General features: G+C 52.6%; 1 protein-coding gene and 1 pseudogene across 1 annotated transcript in view; both read left to right on the top strand.

The window, feature by feature from the left end:
- The first annotated feature begins 630 nt into the window (after window positions 1-630).
- On the top strand, window positions 631-1593 carry LOC144578181 (cadherin EGF LAG seven-pass G-type receptor 1 pseudogene; annotated as a pseudogene).
- A 33-nt stretch (window positions 1594-1626) lies between these two features.
- Window positions 1627-18174, top strand: part of LOC103790995 (cadherin EGF LAG seven-pass G-type receptor 1) — a 66900-nt gene continuing 50352 nt past the window's right edge. Inside the window, 1 exon segment of the mRNA XM_054258810.2 lies at window positions 1627-1929. Coding sequence (XP_054114785.2) covers window positions 1771-1929 — 159 coding nt within the window. The 5' untranslated portion in view covers window positions 1627-1770.

The raw sequence follows: 18174 nt of genomic DNA, 5'->3' as shown, positions 1-18174 counted from the left end.
AGGATGGGGGCCGGCCACCGCTCATCAATTCCTCCTGGGTTGTGTCTGTGCAGGTGCTGCATGTCAATGACAACGAGCCCATCTTTGTGAGCAGCCCCTTCCAGGCCATGGTGCTGGAGAACGTGCCCCTGGGCTACTCCGTGGTGCACATTCAGGCGGTGGACGCGGACTCTGGGGAGAATGCCCGGCTGCACTATCGCCTGGTGGACACGGCCTCCGCCTTTCTTGGGGGCAGCAGCGCTGGGCCTAAGAACCCTGTCCCGCCCCGGACTTCCCCTTCCAGATCCACAACAGCTCCGGTTGGATCACTTTGTGTGCCAAGCTGGACCGTGAGGAGGTGGAGCATTACAGCTTTGGGGTGGAGGCGGTGGACCACGGCTCGCCCCCCATGAGCTCCTCCACCAGTGGCTCCATCACGGTGCTGGACGTGAACGACAATGACCCGGTGTTCACGCAGCCCACCTATGAGCTGCGTCTGAACAAGGATGCAAACATGGGGAGCAGCGTGCTGACCCTGCAGGCCTGCGACCACGACGCCAAAGGCGTGATCACCTATCAGCTCACGGGCAGCAACACCCAGAACTGGTTCGCGCTCAGCAGCCAGAGGGGAGGCGGCCTCATCACCCTGGCGCTATCTCTGGACTACAAGTAGGAGCAGCAGTACGTGCTGGCGGTGACAGCGTCCGACGGCACAGGGTCGCACATCGCGCATGTCCTCATCAACGTCACCAACACCAACACCCACCGGCCGGTCTTTCAGAGCTCTCATTACATGGTGAGCATCAGTGACGACAGGCCCGTGGGCACCTCCATTGCTACCCTCAGTGCCAACGAGGACACAGGAGAGAACGCTCGCATCACCTACGTGATTCAGGACCCAGTGCCGGAGTTCTGCATTGATCCCGACAGTGGCACCATGTACACCATGACGGAGCTGGACTATGAGCACCAGGTCGCCTACACGCTGACCATCATGGCCCTGGACAACGGCATCTCGCAGAAGTTGGCCACCACCACCCTGGAGATCCTCATCCTCGATGCCAATGACAATGCGCCCCAGTTCCTGTGGGATTTCTACCAGGGTTCCATCTTTGAGGATGCTCCACCCTCAACCAGCATCCTCCAGGTCTCTGCCACGGACCGGGACTCGGGTCCCAGTCAGCATTTGCTGTACATCTTCCAGGGTGGGGACGACGGCGACGGGGACTTCTACATCGAGCCCACGTCCGGTGTCATCCACACCCAGCGCTGGCTGGACCCGGAGAACGTGGCCGTGTACAACCTTTGGGCTGTGGCTGTGGATCGCGGCAGCCCCACTGCCCTTAGTGCCTCGGTGGAAATCCAGGTGACCATCTTGGACATTAATGACAATGCCCCTATGTTTGAAACAGCTGGAGCTGTTTGTAGAGGAGAACAACCCAGTGGGGTCGGTGGTGGCAAAGATCCGTGCTCAGGACCCTGACGAAGGCCCCAGTGCCCAGATCATGTATCAGATTATGGAGGGTGACATGCGGCATTTCTTCCAGCTGGACCTGTTGAACGGGGACCTGCGTGCCCTGGTGGAGCTGGACTTTGAGGTCCGGCGGGAGTACGTGCTGGTGGTGCAGGCCACGTCGGCCCCGCTGGTCAGCCAAGCCAAGGTGTGCATTCTTCTTGTGGACCAGAATGACAACCCTCTGGTACTGCCCAACTTCCAGATCCTCTTCAGCAACTCTGTCACCAACAGGTCGAACGGCTTCCTCACCGGCGTGATCGGCTGCATCCCAGCCCATGACCCCGACCTGTCGGACAGCCTCAACTACACCTTCCTTCCTGGCAACGAACTGCACCTGTTGCTACTGGACCCCACCGCGGGCGAGCTGCCGCTCAGCCGGGACCTGGACAACAAGCGGCCACTGGAGGCGCTCATCCCCGAGGCATCCGTGTCTGGTGAGTGGCCGTTGGGGCTGGAAGAGCGGCTCTGGATGGGCCGCCTGGAGAACCTCAGGAACCCACCGAGGGCCTTGCCTGGCATGCCGGGGTGCATTTGGGCCGGGTGTGGGGAGCTCTGCAAGGATTTGTTGTCTCCAGTTAGATGTTGGGGCAAGCGCCCCACTTAGGCCCAGCTGGGGGAGAGGCACCGCGCTACATCTGTCAGCATTTTCTTGGGAAAAGGCCCGCGCTTCTCCAAGTTCAAGACCAGGGCTCAGCGCCTTCCTCAGCAAGCTAGTGGCTCCTGAGTACAGCTATTAAAATGTGGCCTCCGGGTGATCTGGGTCACAGGGTTTGTTTGTGTATGCTCTTTCATCAGCCAGCCACAGGGCTCTCTGGGAAGATCAGAGATCACTGCCCCTTCCATGTGCCAATTAATTCCAGAGTGGCACCGTTGGAGATTGTCAGACGGCCTGAGTCACCCTGTGATGTAGCTGGTGTCCCCTTGGTCTTGCTTTTCTGTCTCCTCGAGATAATAACAGTTGGGCGGCTGTGTGCAGGGCTTTGGGTAAGCTCTTTGAAAAGCATAGCCTCATCTCATCTTGGCTTCTGCTCCTGGACACGGGCTTGTAATTTGGGAGCTGTTGAAGAGGCCTGCCCAGTTAGTGGTGGAGCCAGTGTGGGTAGCTTGCTTGCCGGCCCTGGGGCTGGAGGTGCACAAAAGGGAGATGAAACCTTGGCTCCGTGGTCAGATGCTTGGCAGGTCCTCCATGCCTCTGACCCGGAGGGCCAGGGCTGGCCTGTGGTGCTGGGGGGGGCGTACTAATAGAATGTGTTGAAATTGGAAGACACAGAAGAGAAAGAAGCACTTGGCAGGGGCTGGGGGAACAATAAAGGTCCCCCAGTGGCTCTTTGAGGTTTGCGTGACCATGCATCAAAGGGTGCTGGTGCAGGCAGGTGACCTTATTTATAAGACCACGGCCAGGAAGAGCTCGGATTGGCTCGCTGCTTGAGTCAGTTTCAGAGGAGCTATTTAAACAGTGAGTTATTAGGACACAGCATTGCCACGGGAGCCCTGGAAGAATTAACAAGTTAACTTTCTGATTTGTTTCATTTACGAGGTTGGCTGTGATTCTGTGACATAGGAGGGCTTGGATTGCTCACAGCTTCCGGTTACAGTTGTTTGCTTATAGGATGTGAAACTTGCAGATTCGGTTTTGATGATACAAACCTTCTGTGCAGTTGTGGCGGTACAGCCTATTTGTTGGTGAATAGTTTAGGTTTTGCCAGATTGTAAAATGTGTGGAGAATATGGAATAGGCTCTTAAGGGCGAATTAATTGGGATGATGGATGTTCTTAGGAAGCTTTTCTTCTGTACCACTTTATCTGATAGAATGGGAAATTTGGCCTGTTTAAAAATGTCTTGGCCCAATAATAGGGTTTAGATTTAACGAGGACAAGGTAGTGGGAACAGTTCTGTGCTGGGGACGGGGATGCTTTGTGTGTCTGCGGCATCAGTAGTGTGCGTCCCCCCACAGTTAGTCAGACAGCTGGGTTTAGGATGGATTCCCTTCCAAGGAGGTTGGTTCCTGAGGTCATCTCACCCGGACGCACAGCCTGGACCACACTTGAAGATGGGCTGGGGGCTCCACGCTATGTAGTCACCGTCTCCGTCATCCAGTTCCTGGCTCTGCTGCTTTGCTGACATGCCCTCGTGTAAATCAGGTACTGGGGCTTCATGCACGCACACCCCGCCCCACCCCAGATGACAACGGTTCCCTTTGCCTGGGTCCCAGCAAGCGGTTTTCTTTACTCTCTTACTGGCACTGTCATGTGTTTCCCTGGTAACTGGGAGTTGAGTGGCGTTATGCTGTTGCTGGTTTTACAGATGAAGACACTGAGGCTCAGGGGTGTTGAGTGACATCCTCAGGGCTGCGCAGCCAGTGGGCAGGGGCACTTGGCATTAAAGCACAATCCACAGAAAACAGGCCACCCTTCACATTCCCCCTCTTCTTTAAAAGAACATTTTTGATGAATTAGTTGCTAAACTGAATTATTCCAGCGTCAAGTGGATGCTCTGCTTTAAAGTAGGCATATACCTGGGCGAGGTGGCTCACGCCTGTAATCCCAGCATTTTGGGAGGCCGAGGCGGGTGGATCACGAGGTCAAGATATTGAGACCATCCTGGCCAACGTGGTGAAACCTCGTCTCTACTAAAAATATAAAAATTAGCCAGGCATGGTGGCATGTGCCTGTAGTCCCAGCTACTCAGGAGGCTGAGGCAGGAGAATCACTTGAACCTGGGAGTTGGAGGTTGCAGTGAGCCAAGATTGCACCATTGCACTCCAGCCTGGGCAACAGAGTCAGACTCTGTCTCGGAAAAAAAAACTATACAATGAATTATATGTAATATGTAAATTATTATATAAAATTATATACACAAATTTAGGTATGTATGTATAGATGTGCGTGTGTGTGTGTGTGTGTGTGTGTGTGAGAGAGAGAGAGAGAGAGAGAGAGAGAGAGAGAGAGAGAGAGGGTCTTGCTCTGTTGCCCAGCCTGGAGTGCAGTGGCATGATCATGACTCATGTCAGTCTTCATCTCAGCTCTCTGCACCACCACACCTGACTTTTTTTTATTTTTAGTAGAGACAGGGTCTCACTATGTTACTCAGTCTGGCTTCCAACTCCTGAGCTCGAGTGATCCGTCTGCTTGGCCTCCCAGAGTGCTGAGCATGAGCCACTCTGCCCGGCCTGGCGTATGTATTGATGAGTACATGAGATGTTTTTTTTTCTTGTTTGTGGGGGGGGAGGAAGGCAGGAAGGGAGGGAAGAAGGACGGTAGGGAGGAAGGAAGGGATAAAGGAAGGAAGGAAGGGAGGAAGCGGGGAGGGAGGGAGGGAAGGGAAGGAAGGAAATCAAGCAATGAGAGAGACATTGCCAACCTGGATCTAGAGGTTTACAAGTTGATTTCTTTTTTTTTTTGAGAGAAGGAAAGAAAAAAAAAGTAAGTAAAGGAGAGGAAGAAAGAGGAAGAGAAAGAGGGAGAGTAAATGGAAATATTGCTTTATTTTGAAAAAAATTGAGTATTAATAATGGCCAATCAATGTTTCATTTAAACTTATGGGTAGGTGTGATGTGGTATTGACAAGAATGTATATTTTGTGTATTTGAAGTGGAGAGCTCTATAAATATTTATTAAGTTTACTTGTTCCGGATCTGAGTTCGAGTCCTTGATATCCTTATTAATTTTCTGTCTCATTGAATCTAAGTCTCGTATCTGGGTGTTAGGATCGTTAGCTCTTGTTGTTGCATTGATCCTTTTACCACTATATCTTTGTTGCTTTAAAATCTATTTTCTCCAATACGAGAATTGCAACTCCTGCTTTTTATTTATTTATTATTTATTTTTGCTCTCCATTTGGTTGGTAAATCTTTCTCCATCCCTTTGTTTTGAGTCTTGCATGTGAAACAGGTCTGGATGTAACATGCCATTGGGTTTTGGCTGTGTCTTTTGATTGGGGGATTTAGTCTATTTAAATTTAGGGTTACTGCCATTTGATGTTGACTGGCTGTTTTATCCATTCGTTGGTGTAAATTCTTCTTTATGTTGTTGCTCTTTACTTTTTGGTGTATTTTTAGAAAGGCTAATACTGGTTGTTTCTTTCTGTGTGTAATGCTTCTTTCAGAAGCTCTTGTAAAGCAGGCCTGGTGGTAATAAAATCTCTGAGTTCTTGCTTGTTCATAAAAGATTTTATTTTTCCTTCAGTTGTGAAGCTTAGTTTGGCTGGATATGAAATTCTGGACTGAAGGTTCTGTTCTTTGAGGATGTTGAATATTGGCCCCCACTCTCTTCTGGCTTGTAGGGTTTCTGCTGAGAGATCTGCTGTAAGTCTGATAGGCTTGCCTTTGTGGGTAACCTGACCTTTCTCTCTGGCTGCCCTTAGTATTTTCTCCTTCGTTTCAACCCTGGTGAATCTAATGATTATGTGCCTTGGGGTTGCTCTTCTTGAGGAATATCTTTGTGGTGTTCTCTGTATTACCTGGGGTTGAATGTTGACCTGCTTTGCTAGTTTAGGAAAATTTTCCTGAATAATATCCTGAAGGGTATTTTCCAGCTTGGATTCATTCTCTCCGTCGCATTCAGGTACACCTACCAAACGTAAATTTGGTCTTTTCACATAGTCCCACATTTCTTGGAGACTTTGCTCATTCCTTTTTATCCTTTTTTCTCTAATCTTTTCTTCACGTTTTATTTCATTAAGTTGGACTTTGACCTCTGATATCCTTTCTTCTGCTTGAACAATTCGAGTGTTTAAACCTGGGCATACTTCTCGGAGTTCCTGTATTGTATTCTTCAGTTCCATTAATTCACTCATACTCCTCTCTAAGTTGTCTATTCTCAATAGGATTTCATCAAACCTTTTTTCAAAGTTCCTAGTTTCTTTACTTTGGGCTACAATGTGTTCTTTTAACTCACCAAAGTTTGTTATTATCCATTCCTTGAAGAGTGATTCTGTCATTGGGATGCGCTCATTCTCCATCAAGCCTTGTTCCATTGTTGATGTGGAACTGTGATCATCTTTAGAGGGAGAGGTGTTCTGATTTTGAGTATTCTCAGCTTTTTTATGCTGGTTTCTTCTCGTCATTGTAAATTTATCCTCCTGCCGTCTTTGAATTTACCAACTTTCAGATTAGGACTCTTGAGTGGGCGTCCAGGTTGTTAGTTCCCAGGGCCAGAGAAGCGGAGTTAAAACTGATGGTGCTTTTCTGCCCAGGATTCTCCTGTCGGGCTTCCTTCTTGTGTCCGTAGTAGGCGACTCTGCCTTCCCGGGGCTCCAAACCTCGGTCAGAAGGGGAACCGGTCCCGTTTACTCTGAGCCGAGCGCTGCCGCACCGAGGTGCCGTCACAGCCGCTGCTGGGCTCTGGTGTCCTGCTGGGGGCTCTTGTGGGTCCTTCGAACCTGTTTACTCTGCTCCCAGAGCTGCCGCGCCAAGGTGCCCGCGGAACCGCTGCGCCGGCCACGAGAGTCGCGCTGGCCACCCGTGTGTTTCCTCCACTGGGGGATCTTCTGCTCCGAAAGCGACCAGAATTTGTCTGAAAGTGTGGCGTCCTCTAGTTCTCCGCGCCTTCCCTGAGAGCTGCAATCCCGGGATGTTAGCGATCGGCTATCTTGGATCGTTCTCCCATGAGACGTTTTGACACAGGCATGCAACGTGTGAAAATCACATCATAGAGAACGGGGCATCCATCCCCTCAAGCACTTATCCTTTGTGTTATAAACAATCCAATTATACTCTTTTAGTTTTTCTTTTTTTTTTCTTAAGACCGAATCTCACTCTGTCACCCAAGCTGGAGTGCAGTGGCGGGAACTGGCTGACTGAAAACTCCGCCTCCCGGGTTCAAGCGATTCTTCTGCCTCCGCCTTCCAAGTAGCTGGAACTACAGGCAGGCACCACCACACTGGATAATTTTTCATATTTTTAGTAGAGACAGGGTTTCACTGTGTTAGCCGGGAAGGTCTTGATCTCCTGACCTCATGATCCACCTGCCTTGGCCTCCAAAGTGCTGGGATTACCAGCAGGAGCTACTGTGCCTGGCCTCTCTTTTAGTTATTTTTGAATGTACATTTAAATTATTATTGACTATATAGTCTCCTGTTGGGCTAAATACTGGGTCTTACTCTTTTTTTTTTTTTTTGAGATGGAGTCTTACTCTGTCTCCCAGGCTGGAGTGCAGTGGCGTGATCTCGGCTCACTGCAGCCTCCACCTCCTGGGTTCAACGGATTCTCCTACCTCAGCCTCCGGAGTAGCTGGGATTACAGGCGCCTGCCACCACACCCAGCTAATTTTTGTATGTTTAGTAGAGATGAAGTTTCAGCTTGTTGGCCAGGCTGACCTCAGGTGATCCACCTGCCTCGGCTTCCCAAAGTGCTGGGATTGTAGGTGTGAGCCACTGCACCTGGCCTTATTCATGTTTTAAACTATTTTTTGTATCCATGAATCGTCCCACCTTCCTCCCCCTCCCCTTTCCCTGGCTCTGGTAACCATTCTTGTATTCTCTGTCCCCACGAGTTCAATCGCTTTGATTTTTAGATCCCACAAGCAAGTGTGAACGTGGAGTATTTTCTTTGTGTGCCTGGCTTGTTTCACTTCACATAATGCCCTCCGGGTCCATTCATGTTGCTGCCGATGACAGGATCCCGTTCTTTTTGATAGTGGAATAGTACACCGCTGTGTGTATGTACCGCATTTCCTTTACCCAGCCACCTGTTGACGGACCATGTTACTTTTAATTCACTTTGAATGTGTGCCTGTGGGTGCCCGGCTGGAGGCCCGTGGTGCAGAACGCAGCGCTTGGGAGCAATGTGATGTCCCTGCCTCTCCCGCTGTATGTGTGCCGCAGACCCAGGGATGTGGGAAAGTTGGTGTTTGTGGGTAGGAATGATTGGCAGATGAGTCCTCCAGGCATGCCAGAAAATACTGGAACTCAGTGAAATAACAAGATTGAGTAACCTTCTCGCCGTTTACTTTTGTGGGGAGTGGGGGGTATAAAGCTAGTCTTGATAAAGCTTCCGTAAGTGTTTGCCTAGTTAAATACAGGATATGGCAGTGGCTTTTAAACAGACGATTGCAAACAAGGAAGTAGGAGCGGGCTGCCATTTGGGTATCGTCTGGATGCAGAGCATCATGCTCTTCTAGAACTCATGGGGTGGAGAAGGACTGCGCCATCTTTTTTTTTTTTGAGGCGGAGTCTCTGGAGTGCAATGGCATGATCTTGGCAATCTCCGCCTCCCATGTTCAAGTGATTCTTCTGCCTCAGCCTCCCTAATAGCTGGAATTACAGGTGCCTGCCACTATGCCCAGGTAATTTTTGTGTTTTTATAGAGGCAGGGTTTCACCATGATGGCCAGGCTGGTCTCGAACTCCTGACCTCAGGTGATCCACATGCTTCAGCCTCCCAAAATGCTGGGATTACAGGCATGAGCCACTGCACCCAGCCTGGATCTGACCATTTAAAATTGCTTCAGTGGCTGAGCAGGATTCCAAGAGTGTCAAACCTTCCCAGGAGAGTTAGGTGCTTTTGGCAACGATTTAACCATTTCAGGGCTCTGGTAAGTTTGGAGGTAGTCGATTGCTCATACCTTGAGAAACACTGCCTCAGGAATAAAGAGTGTTGATTCATTCGTCAAGCACCTGCTGTGTGCGAAGGCCTGGAGAGCCAGTGCGACCCTGACTTCCTGTGGCTGGGTGGAGATGGACCATCAGATGGGTGAGGGGGCTGAGCTCAGGGGCAGGGCGGTGATGCCAGGTGCAGGCAAGGGTGGGCTGGGACTCTCCTGTACCCCCTAGGCGTGTGCAATGTGTGCTGGGCAGGGAGACCGGGAGTCGGGGGGATCCCCCGGGTTGGGAGAGGGCTGACCGTGGAGGGTTTGGTGGGACCCCTCAGGAGCATGTAGGCAAGAGCTGGGGCCCATGTCCCAGCTGCTGGGTGGTGACACTGCACAGGAGGGAAGCTCGGGGCGTCAGGCTTGCTGCAGTGTGGGGTGGCTGTGGAGGGTGGGCGGCTGAGGAGAGCTTTGTCAGCTTAGGCAGTCAGATGCATCTCAGCCAACATGCTCCATGTGCCAGGAACGCTCCCAGGCTCTGCCTGCACTGTCACCTGCAATTCCCTCGCCACCACCCTAGGGCATGGAAGGTATTGTCACCACCTCCCTCCCAGAGAAGAGCAAACCAAGGACAGGGCTCCCAGGGCAGCAGCTTGTGGGGGCAGCAGTGGGCTTTGAACCTGGACTGGGCAGCTCCTGAGCCACGTTCCCTCTCTGTGCCTGCCAGATGAAACCGGCTCTGGGAGGAGGAGAGAGACACGTTCCTGAGCCAGAGTGTTTACTACGAATTGGCTTTGGGGGGAAGACTGGAGGCCACTTTTGGCCCCATGTGGCTGGGCGTCTTGGAGATTGTCCTAAAGTTGATTGGGTGTGCAGGTTCAGACTGGGGAGACCAGCTGGGGCCACAGACACAGAAGTGAGGGTGCTGGCAGCTAGGAGGGGACCCAGGCCCAGCTTTGAGAAACCACAGCCCCAGTGGCCTGCTGGGTGGGGAACGGTCTGATTGGGAGCCAGAGCAGGAGTAACCACGTGCAGGGGAGGGCCCTAGAGGCTGAGGGAGGGCGAGGGTCCCCAAGGGGGTCATCCGTGATGGATGCCGTCTGGCGGCCAGAGCACCTGAGGACAGAGGTGTGACCTGGGTCAGCCAAGGGTAGGCCCTTGGTGGCCTCTGTGAGATCTGAGTGGAGTGGTTTGGGAGAGCTTCTGAGGAGTGGATGACAAGGTCCCTGGCACGAGTGGGGTGGGAGCATCAAAAGAATCGTGGGTGCCATGGGGACGGGGCCTTCACAAGGCCGAGCCACAGGCCCAGCAGAGGTGGCAGGTTATGCGCAGCACCCAGCTGTCCTGCAGCCTGACCTGTGTTCACGTGTGGGCACCGGCCCCTCTCAGGGTCGTTGGGAGTGGGCAGTGTGGGGTCTTTCCAGTGTCTTCCAGAGGGCCGCTGTGCGCTGTCCTGGCCGCTGACGGCGCTGCCAGGACAGTGACTTCCGCCTCTCTGAGTCATCGCGCCTGGAGGAGATGGAGGAGCAGGAGGCTGATGGGAAAAGGGGGCCTGGGAGTGTGCCAGGGGCTGCAGGCCCTCGGGACATGGACTCACCAGGGCAGGGTGCCCACCAGCTGCCGGGAGGTCTGTGTTTGGCTCCACGTACCAGGGTATTGAGAGACCACCTTTAAAAGTCCAGGAGAAGTAGCAGGCAGGGGAAACTCCAGGCTTTCCTGGGCAGGAGCGGGTCAGAGGTTTGGTGCTGGCCACGCCTGGATCGGCCTGTGTTGCTGAGCGTGCCAGAACCCCGTGCTGGCCCCACCGTCACTGCTGAAGGGTCGCCCTGGGTCTGGGCTGGTGCCTGTGCCTGCACATTTTGAAACCCGATAGCAGAACCTGTTCAGGAACGGGATCCGTGGGTGGGGGGGGCTGGGGCCCCGGCAGCGGCCACCTTAGCTGGGTGTGGCGTGTGGCCTGGTGCCACGGGCTCATCCCTGCCAGCACTTGGATTCAAACAGAAGTAGATTTTCTCGTGTGGGTACAGCATGTGGAAAGTACTCACGAGTTTGGCGTGATTTCTTCAGCTCACAGCCTTGGGGTAAATCGCTTTCGAAGTTTTTCTTCTTTGCCTGTAACCTGAATACGTGGGTTCATATAAATGCCCCGGATTCCCTAGAATGGATTCCTGAATGCTGCGAGGGGCGGGAGTAAACGACCTTCTCCTCTTCTGTTTGTTTTTTGAGACAGAGTTTTGCTCTTGTTGCCGAGGCTGGAGTGCAATGGCGCCATCTCAGCTCACTGCACCCTCTGCCTCCTGGGTTCTAGCAGTTCTCCTGCCTCAACCTCCCAAGTAATTGGGATTCCAAGCACCTACCACCACACCTGGCAAATTTTGTATTTTTAGTAGAGATGGGGTTTCTCCATGTTGAGCCACCTCCCACGGCTGTAAATGACCCTCTTTAATTCAGCGACCCAGCCTTCCTCTTGCTTGTTTTGGGAGGGCAGCAGGGTCCTCACGAGGAAATGCAGGCCGAGGTTTCAGCCGTGAGGGTCCAGAGGCCGGCCTTGTATTAGTGGCTGCTCCTCATGGAGGCCCCTGGGCTTCCCTCTCCTGTCACCTATGGGCCTGGGGCCTGGGAGGAGGCGTGGATTATGTCTGGAATGAGCCAGAGGGGACCCTCAGAGGGGTGAGAGGAGGGGGCTGCCTGCCAGGTGGAGGGCCCACTGCCTTTATTTGGGGTCCCAAGGGGAGCCATGAGGAAGCACGCACAGACCCCGGGAGCCGTTTTCAGCTCCTCCCGCACATGCTGGGGGGCATAGCCCTGGGTGAAGGGACGGGCGTTTTTCAGGAAAACACCAGTGGTGGAATTCTCATGCTTTCACTTCAGGTAAGGACTTGTGCAGATCTCAGTGATCACGTCCCCTTTTTGGGCGCGAACATTCCAAAGCTGGAAAGAGCCCCACACCAGCGTTTTAGTGGTGTGATCCCTCTACTGCCAGTTCTCTTGTCCTGGATAAAGGCCAGGGGCTCTTAAAGAAAACACGCACACACACACGCACATGCACACGCACACACATGCAGCAGGGGTGGGGGCCACTTTCAGGGTCCTCGTGTGTGGTGACACTTTTCCTTCCAGCCCCCAACACATGGACTTCACTCCTTCTAGTTGTCATGGGGAGGGTGTAGGGGACAGGGTGCATCCCTCAGAGCTGTGGGCCTTGTTTGGGGGCTTGAGCGTGTCCCAGGCACACGGGGCTGGCCTGTAAGAGGGGGATCATGCAGCCAAGGAGGCTGGCCCAGAGCAGGGGTGATTCAGAGGTGGGCGCGGGATGAGAGCGCTGTGACGAGAACTCTGTTCGCGGCCGCCTGGGTCTGTGCTTCCCACCACCCAGAGGCCTGTTCGGGCTGTGCCTACATCATCTCAGTGACGTCTTACAGGACCCCTGTGGTACGGACAGAGAAACTGAGGCTAGAAAGCTGGTAGCAGCAGGAAGAGCCAGGTGCAGACTCTGGGGTCTGAGTGCCCTAATCACCACGCTGATGGCCCCCTTCGGTTACCTCTGTCTGCTGGTGGTGAGGCCCTGGGATACAGAGTTGGGGATTTCTGAGGATGGAAGCTCACTGCGAGTGACTACCTTCCTGAAATAGGACAGCTGAGAGTTACCTGCACATGGTACCTGACTGAGCAGGGGGCAGCCATGCTGCAGGATAGCTGGAGGGGCTAAGGCGGGAGAAGGGGCTCCTAGGAGCCTTCTCTGGGTCCATATGAGGTTTCTTCTTGTCACAAGAAGGGTGGAGTGCAGGACTGGTGGGCACCAGCTGCAGGGAGGCAGGTGTATCACTGGCCAGAGCTGGAGGCTCTATTTGGCCGGCCAGGGGAGGCAGATGCCAGATGAGGAGCCAGCTCAGAGCCATGGCTGATGGGGGGCCAGTTGAGGGAACTTCCAGCTCAGAGTCCAGATTCTTCCTGGCCAGGGAGCCGCCTTCCTCCTGCCCTCCATTCTTCCCTCCCTCCCTCCCTCCCTCCCTCCCTCTATCCCTGCATCCCTCTGTGGGAAGTAGACCCCCAAGTATCCATCCACCCAAGATCTATCTATCTATCTATCTATCTATCTATCTATCTGTCTGTCTGTCTGTCTGTCTGTCTGTCTGTCTATCTATCTATCTATCTATCTATGTATCTGTCTGTCTGTCTGTCTATCTATCTATCTATCTATCTGAGACAGAGTCTCCCTCTGTCACCCAGACTGGAGTGCAGTGGTGCAATCTCGGCTCACTGCGGCCTCTGCCTCATGGGTTCAAGGGATTCTCATGCTTCAGCCTCTTGAGTATGTGGACTGTAGGCGCCCACCACCATGGCCGGCTAATTTTTGTATTATTAGTAGAGACAGGGGTTTCACCATGGTGGCCAGGCTGGTCTTGAACTCCTGACCTCAGGTGATCTGCCGGCCTTGGCCTCCCAAAATGCTGGATGGCAGGCCTGAGCCACCACGCCCGGCCAAGATTTTTCTTTCTTTTCAATACCCTGTTTTATTCTCAGTTCTGTATCTTTTTTTAAACACTTAAGGATTTTTTTTCATAGCTAATCTAAATGACACTTGGTTAAGGTAAACTAACAGCAATTCATTCAAATAAATCCCATGCCCTGTCAGCATTCGGAGATAAGAACGCTCCTGCAGGCGGTAACCGCTCGTCAGTGAGTTCACTGTTCAGGCTGCCCCTTGGTTCCGCAGTTGGCCAAGGTCCCAGCGGTGTCCTTTGATGTGTTGTGGTGCCGGCCGTAGGACTCTTTCTCAGCGTTGGAGACGGCATGAGATTTCACCGGAGACGAGGCCTGGGTGGAGCCCCACTCTCTGCCCCATGCAGATTGCTTGATGCTGGGCGAGCCTGGCTGCCTCTGGGCCTCAGAAGGTGGACTGGCCATCGCCTGGGGCCCCTTCCCTGCTGCCTCTCATGCGTCTGTAGCTTAGGGATTGGAAAAGCAGAAATCCAGCCAGAAGATCTGACTGTGATTTCGGAAACCTCCCTTTTCTTGCCCATGTATGTTGCAAGTGCTGAGAAGTTTTCTCATTTAAAAACGTATGAAATATTTGTAAATCATATATCTGATAAGGGATTAATATCCAGACTACATAAAGAACTACAATTTGGTCAGGCGCAGTGGCTCACGCCTGTAATCCCAGCACTTTGGGAGGCTGAGGCGGGTGGATCACCTGAGGTCAGGAGTTCGAGACCAGCCTGGCCAACATGGAGAAACCCCGTCTCTACTAAAAATACAAAATTAGCCAGACGTGGTGACACATGCCTGTAATCCCAGCTAGTTGGGAGGCTGAGGCAGGAGAATCGCTTGAACCTGGGAGGCAGAGGTTGTGGTGAGCCAAGGTCATGCCACTGCACTCCAGCCTGGGGAATGACAGTGAAACGGCATCTCAAAAAAAAAAAAAAAAAAAAAGAACTCCTATAATTGCCCAGCAAGAAAACAGTGGAATTAAAAGGCGTGGAAAGGACTTGAATAGACATTTCTTCCACAGATACAAATGGCCAATAGGCACAAAAAGAGATGCTTAGTGTCATTAGTCAACAGGGAAATTCACCGGGCTTGGGGGCTCCAGCCTATAATCCCAGCACTTTGGGAATCTGAGGCAGGAGGATTGCTTGAGCCCAGGAATTGGTCATTTCTACCAACAAGATATATAAAAATTAGCTGGGCGTGGTAGCACGAGCCTGTAGACTAGCTACTCAAGAGGCTGAGGCGGGAGGTTTGCTTGAGCCTGGGAGGTGGAGGTTGCAGTGAGCTGAGATTGCATCACTGCACTCCAGCCTGGGCAACAGAGTAAAACCCTGTCTCACACACACATGCTCTTGCAGGGCAATACCCATTTGTCACCGAGTTGATTGACACACTAAGAACCCCCCGAAACCTACAAGGAGGTAATACTTCATACCCATTTGGATGGCTGTGGGAAAAAAAATTCAGAAAACACATGTTGAAGGATGCGGCGAAACTGGAGCCCTTGTGCAGTGTCGGCGGGAGTGTAGCCTGGTGCAGCTGCTTTTAAACGCAGGAGGGAGGGTCCGCAAAATACTAAAAGTTCAGTTATCCCCGGGCGTGGTGGCTCAAGCCTGTAATTCCAGCACTTTGGGAGGCCGAGGCGGGTGGATCACGAGGTCAAGAGATCGAGACCATCCTGGTCAACATGGTGAAACCCCGTCTCTACTCAAAATACAAAAAATCAGCTGGGCATGGTGGCACGTGCCTGTAATCCCAGCTACTCAGGAGGCTGAGGCAGGAGAATTGCCTGAACCCGGGAGGCGGAGGTTGCGGTGAGCCGTGATCGCGCCGTTGCACTCCAGCCTGGGTAACAAGAGCAAAACTCCGTCTCAAAAAAAAAAAAGTTCGGTTATCACATGATCCAGCAATCTCACTTCTGGGTGTGCTCCAATAGAAAACAAGGTATGTATGTATGTCTGTATGTATTTTTATTTATTTATTTATTTATGTATTTGAGACGGACTCTCGCTCTGTTGCCCAGGCTGGAGTGCAGTGGCACGATCTCGGCTCACTGCAACCCCCGCCCAGGTTCAAGTGATTTTCCTGTTTCAGCCTCCTGGGTAGCTGGGATTACAGGTGTGTACCACCAAGTCTGGCTAATTTTTGTATTTTTAGTAGAGATGGCGTTTCACCATGTTGGCCAAGCTGGTCTCCAACTCCTGACCTCGTGATCTGCCCACTTCAGCTTCCCAAGGTGCTGGGACTACAGGTGAGAGCCACTGTGCCCAGCCTATTTATTTGATTTTTGAGACGGAGTCTCACTTTGTTGCCTGGGCTGGAGTGCAATGGCGAGATCTCAGCTCACCGCAACCTCCGCCTCCTGGGTTCAAGCAATTCTCCTGCCTCAGCCTCCTGAGTAGCTGGGATTACAGGTACCCGCCACCATGCCTTGCTAATTTTTGTAGTTTTAGTAGAGACAAGGTTTCACTGTGTTGGCCAGGCTGGTCTCAAACTCTCAACCTCAGGTGATCTGCTTGCCTCAAGGCTCCCAAAGTGCTGGGATTACAGGCATGAGCTGCCACGCCCACCCTGGCTGAAAACAAGGCCTTTAAAGAGGTGTTTGTACAGCCACATTCATAGCAGTCTTATTCACAGTAACCAAAAGGTGAAAGCGGCCGGGCGCGGTGGCTCACGCCTGTAATCCCAGGGCTTTGGGAGGCCGAGGTGGGCGGATCACGAGGTCAAGAGATCGAGACCATCCTGGCCAACATGGTGAAACCTCATCTCTACTAAAAACACAAAAATGAGCTGGGTATGGTGGTGCACACCTGTAATCTCAGCTACTCGGGAGGCTGAGGTAGGAGAATTGCTTAAGCCCAGGAGGCGGAGGTTGTAGTGAGCTGAGATCGCAGCCCTGCACTCTAGCCTAGAGACAGAGTCAGACTTTGTCTCAAAAAAAAAAGGTGGAAGTGACCCAGGTGTCTGTGACCAGATGAATGGATAAGCAACGCGTGGTTCATTGGCACGATGGAATACTACTCAGCCTGGAAAAGGAAGGAAATTCTGGCGCTTGCTACAACGTGGGTGAACCTTGAGGCCATTATGCCAAGTGAAGTGAGTGAGATGCAAAAGCAGATTCTGTATGATGCCGCTGGGGTCCCTAGAGGAGTCCAATTCATAGAGACTAGAAGCAGAATGCTTCATGGTTTTTCTGCAGGCTCTGGGACCTTGCATCTCAGGGGGATGGCAGGGGGTCCCTGGGCATGTGGCTGTCTTAGGTGCCTCCCATCCCTGCCCAGGAAGGGAGACCAGCTGGGCATTCAGGCCTGATGCCCAGTGCCTCAGCCTGGTTCTCCCAGCTTGGACAAGAGGTGAGCAGTGGTGGGTGGCTGAGACTGCTGCTCCCTGGACCAACCCGGGGGGCTCCCAGATCATAGCCCCGTGCTCTGTGTGGCCCAGTGCTGGCCCGCAGCCCCCTTTCTTCATGACCAAGCCTTGGGTCCAAAACCAGCAGTACACGTGCTGGTTCAGTGTATTTTTATTGGCATTTTTTTTTTTTTGAGACGGAGTTTCTCTCGTTACCAAGGCTGGAGCACAATGGTGAGATCTTGGCTCACCTCAACCTCTGCCTCCTGGGTTCAGGCAATTCTCCTGCCTCAGCCTCCCGAGTAGCTGGGATTACAGGCACACGCCACCATGCCCAGCTAATTTTTTGTATTTTTAGTAGAGACAGGGTTTCACCATGTTGACCAGGATGGTCTCGATCTCTTGACCTCGTGATCCACCGGCCTCGGCCTCCCAAAGTGCTGGGATTACAGGCGTGAGCCACCGTGCCCGGCTTTATTGGCATTTTGATACATGTAAGCATTCGGCTGGATCTCTATCATTGTTTGTTTTTTGGAGGTGGAATTCACAGAATGTGAAGTTAACCATTTTAATGTGAAGCATTTCATGGCATTTAGAACATTAACAGTGATGTGCAAACCACCCCCACCCCCCGTCGAGTTCCAAAGGATTTTTCTGGCCCCCAAAGGGAAGCCCATACCCTCTTGCAGACACAGCCCGGGGCCTTTTGTGTCTGGCTCCTCCCCCACCAGCATCATGTTTTCCGGGTCGTACACGGCGCAGCACATGTCAGTATCTTCTTCTGTCCTTATGTTTGTCTGTGTTTTTTTTTTGAGACGAGGTTTTACTCTTGTTGCCCAGGCTGGAGTGCAGTGGTGCGATCTCAGCTCACTGCAACCTCTGCCTCCCATGTTCTAGCAATTCTCCCGCCTCAGCCTCCCCGAGTAGCCTCCCAGAGTAGCTGGGACTGCAGGTGCCCGCTGCCACGTGTGGCTAATTTTTGTGTATTTTAGTAAAGATGGGGTTTCACTTTGCTGCCCAGGTTGCTCTCGAACTCCTGAGCTCAGGCAATCCACCTGCCTCAGCCTCCCAAAGCGCTAGGACTACAGACGTGGGCCACCCCGCCTGGTTAACGTTTGTACTTTGGATAGAGATGGGGGTTTCATCCTGTTGGCCAGGCTCATCTTGAACTCCTGAGCTCAGGTGATCCACCTGCCTTGGCCTCCTGAAGTGCTGGGATTACAGGCGTGAGCCACGGCGCCCGGCCAGTGTTGGTCTGTTTTTGAGCAGCTACCCTGGGACATCCCACCACACCCCTCCACAGCTGCCAGG

Source organism: Callithrix jacchus, chromosome 1 (genome assembly GCF_049354715.1).
Source record: "Callithrix jacchus isolate 240 chromosome 1, calJac240_pri, whole genome shotgun sequence".
Lineage (NCBI taxonomy): Eukaryota > Metazoa > Chordata > Mammalia > Primates > Cebidae > Callithrix > Callithrix jacchus.
This window is presented reverse-complemented; position numbering and strand designations above follow the sequence as displayed.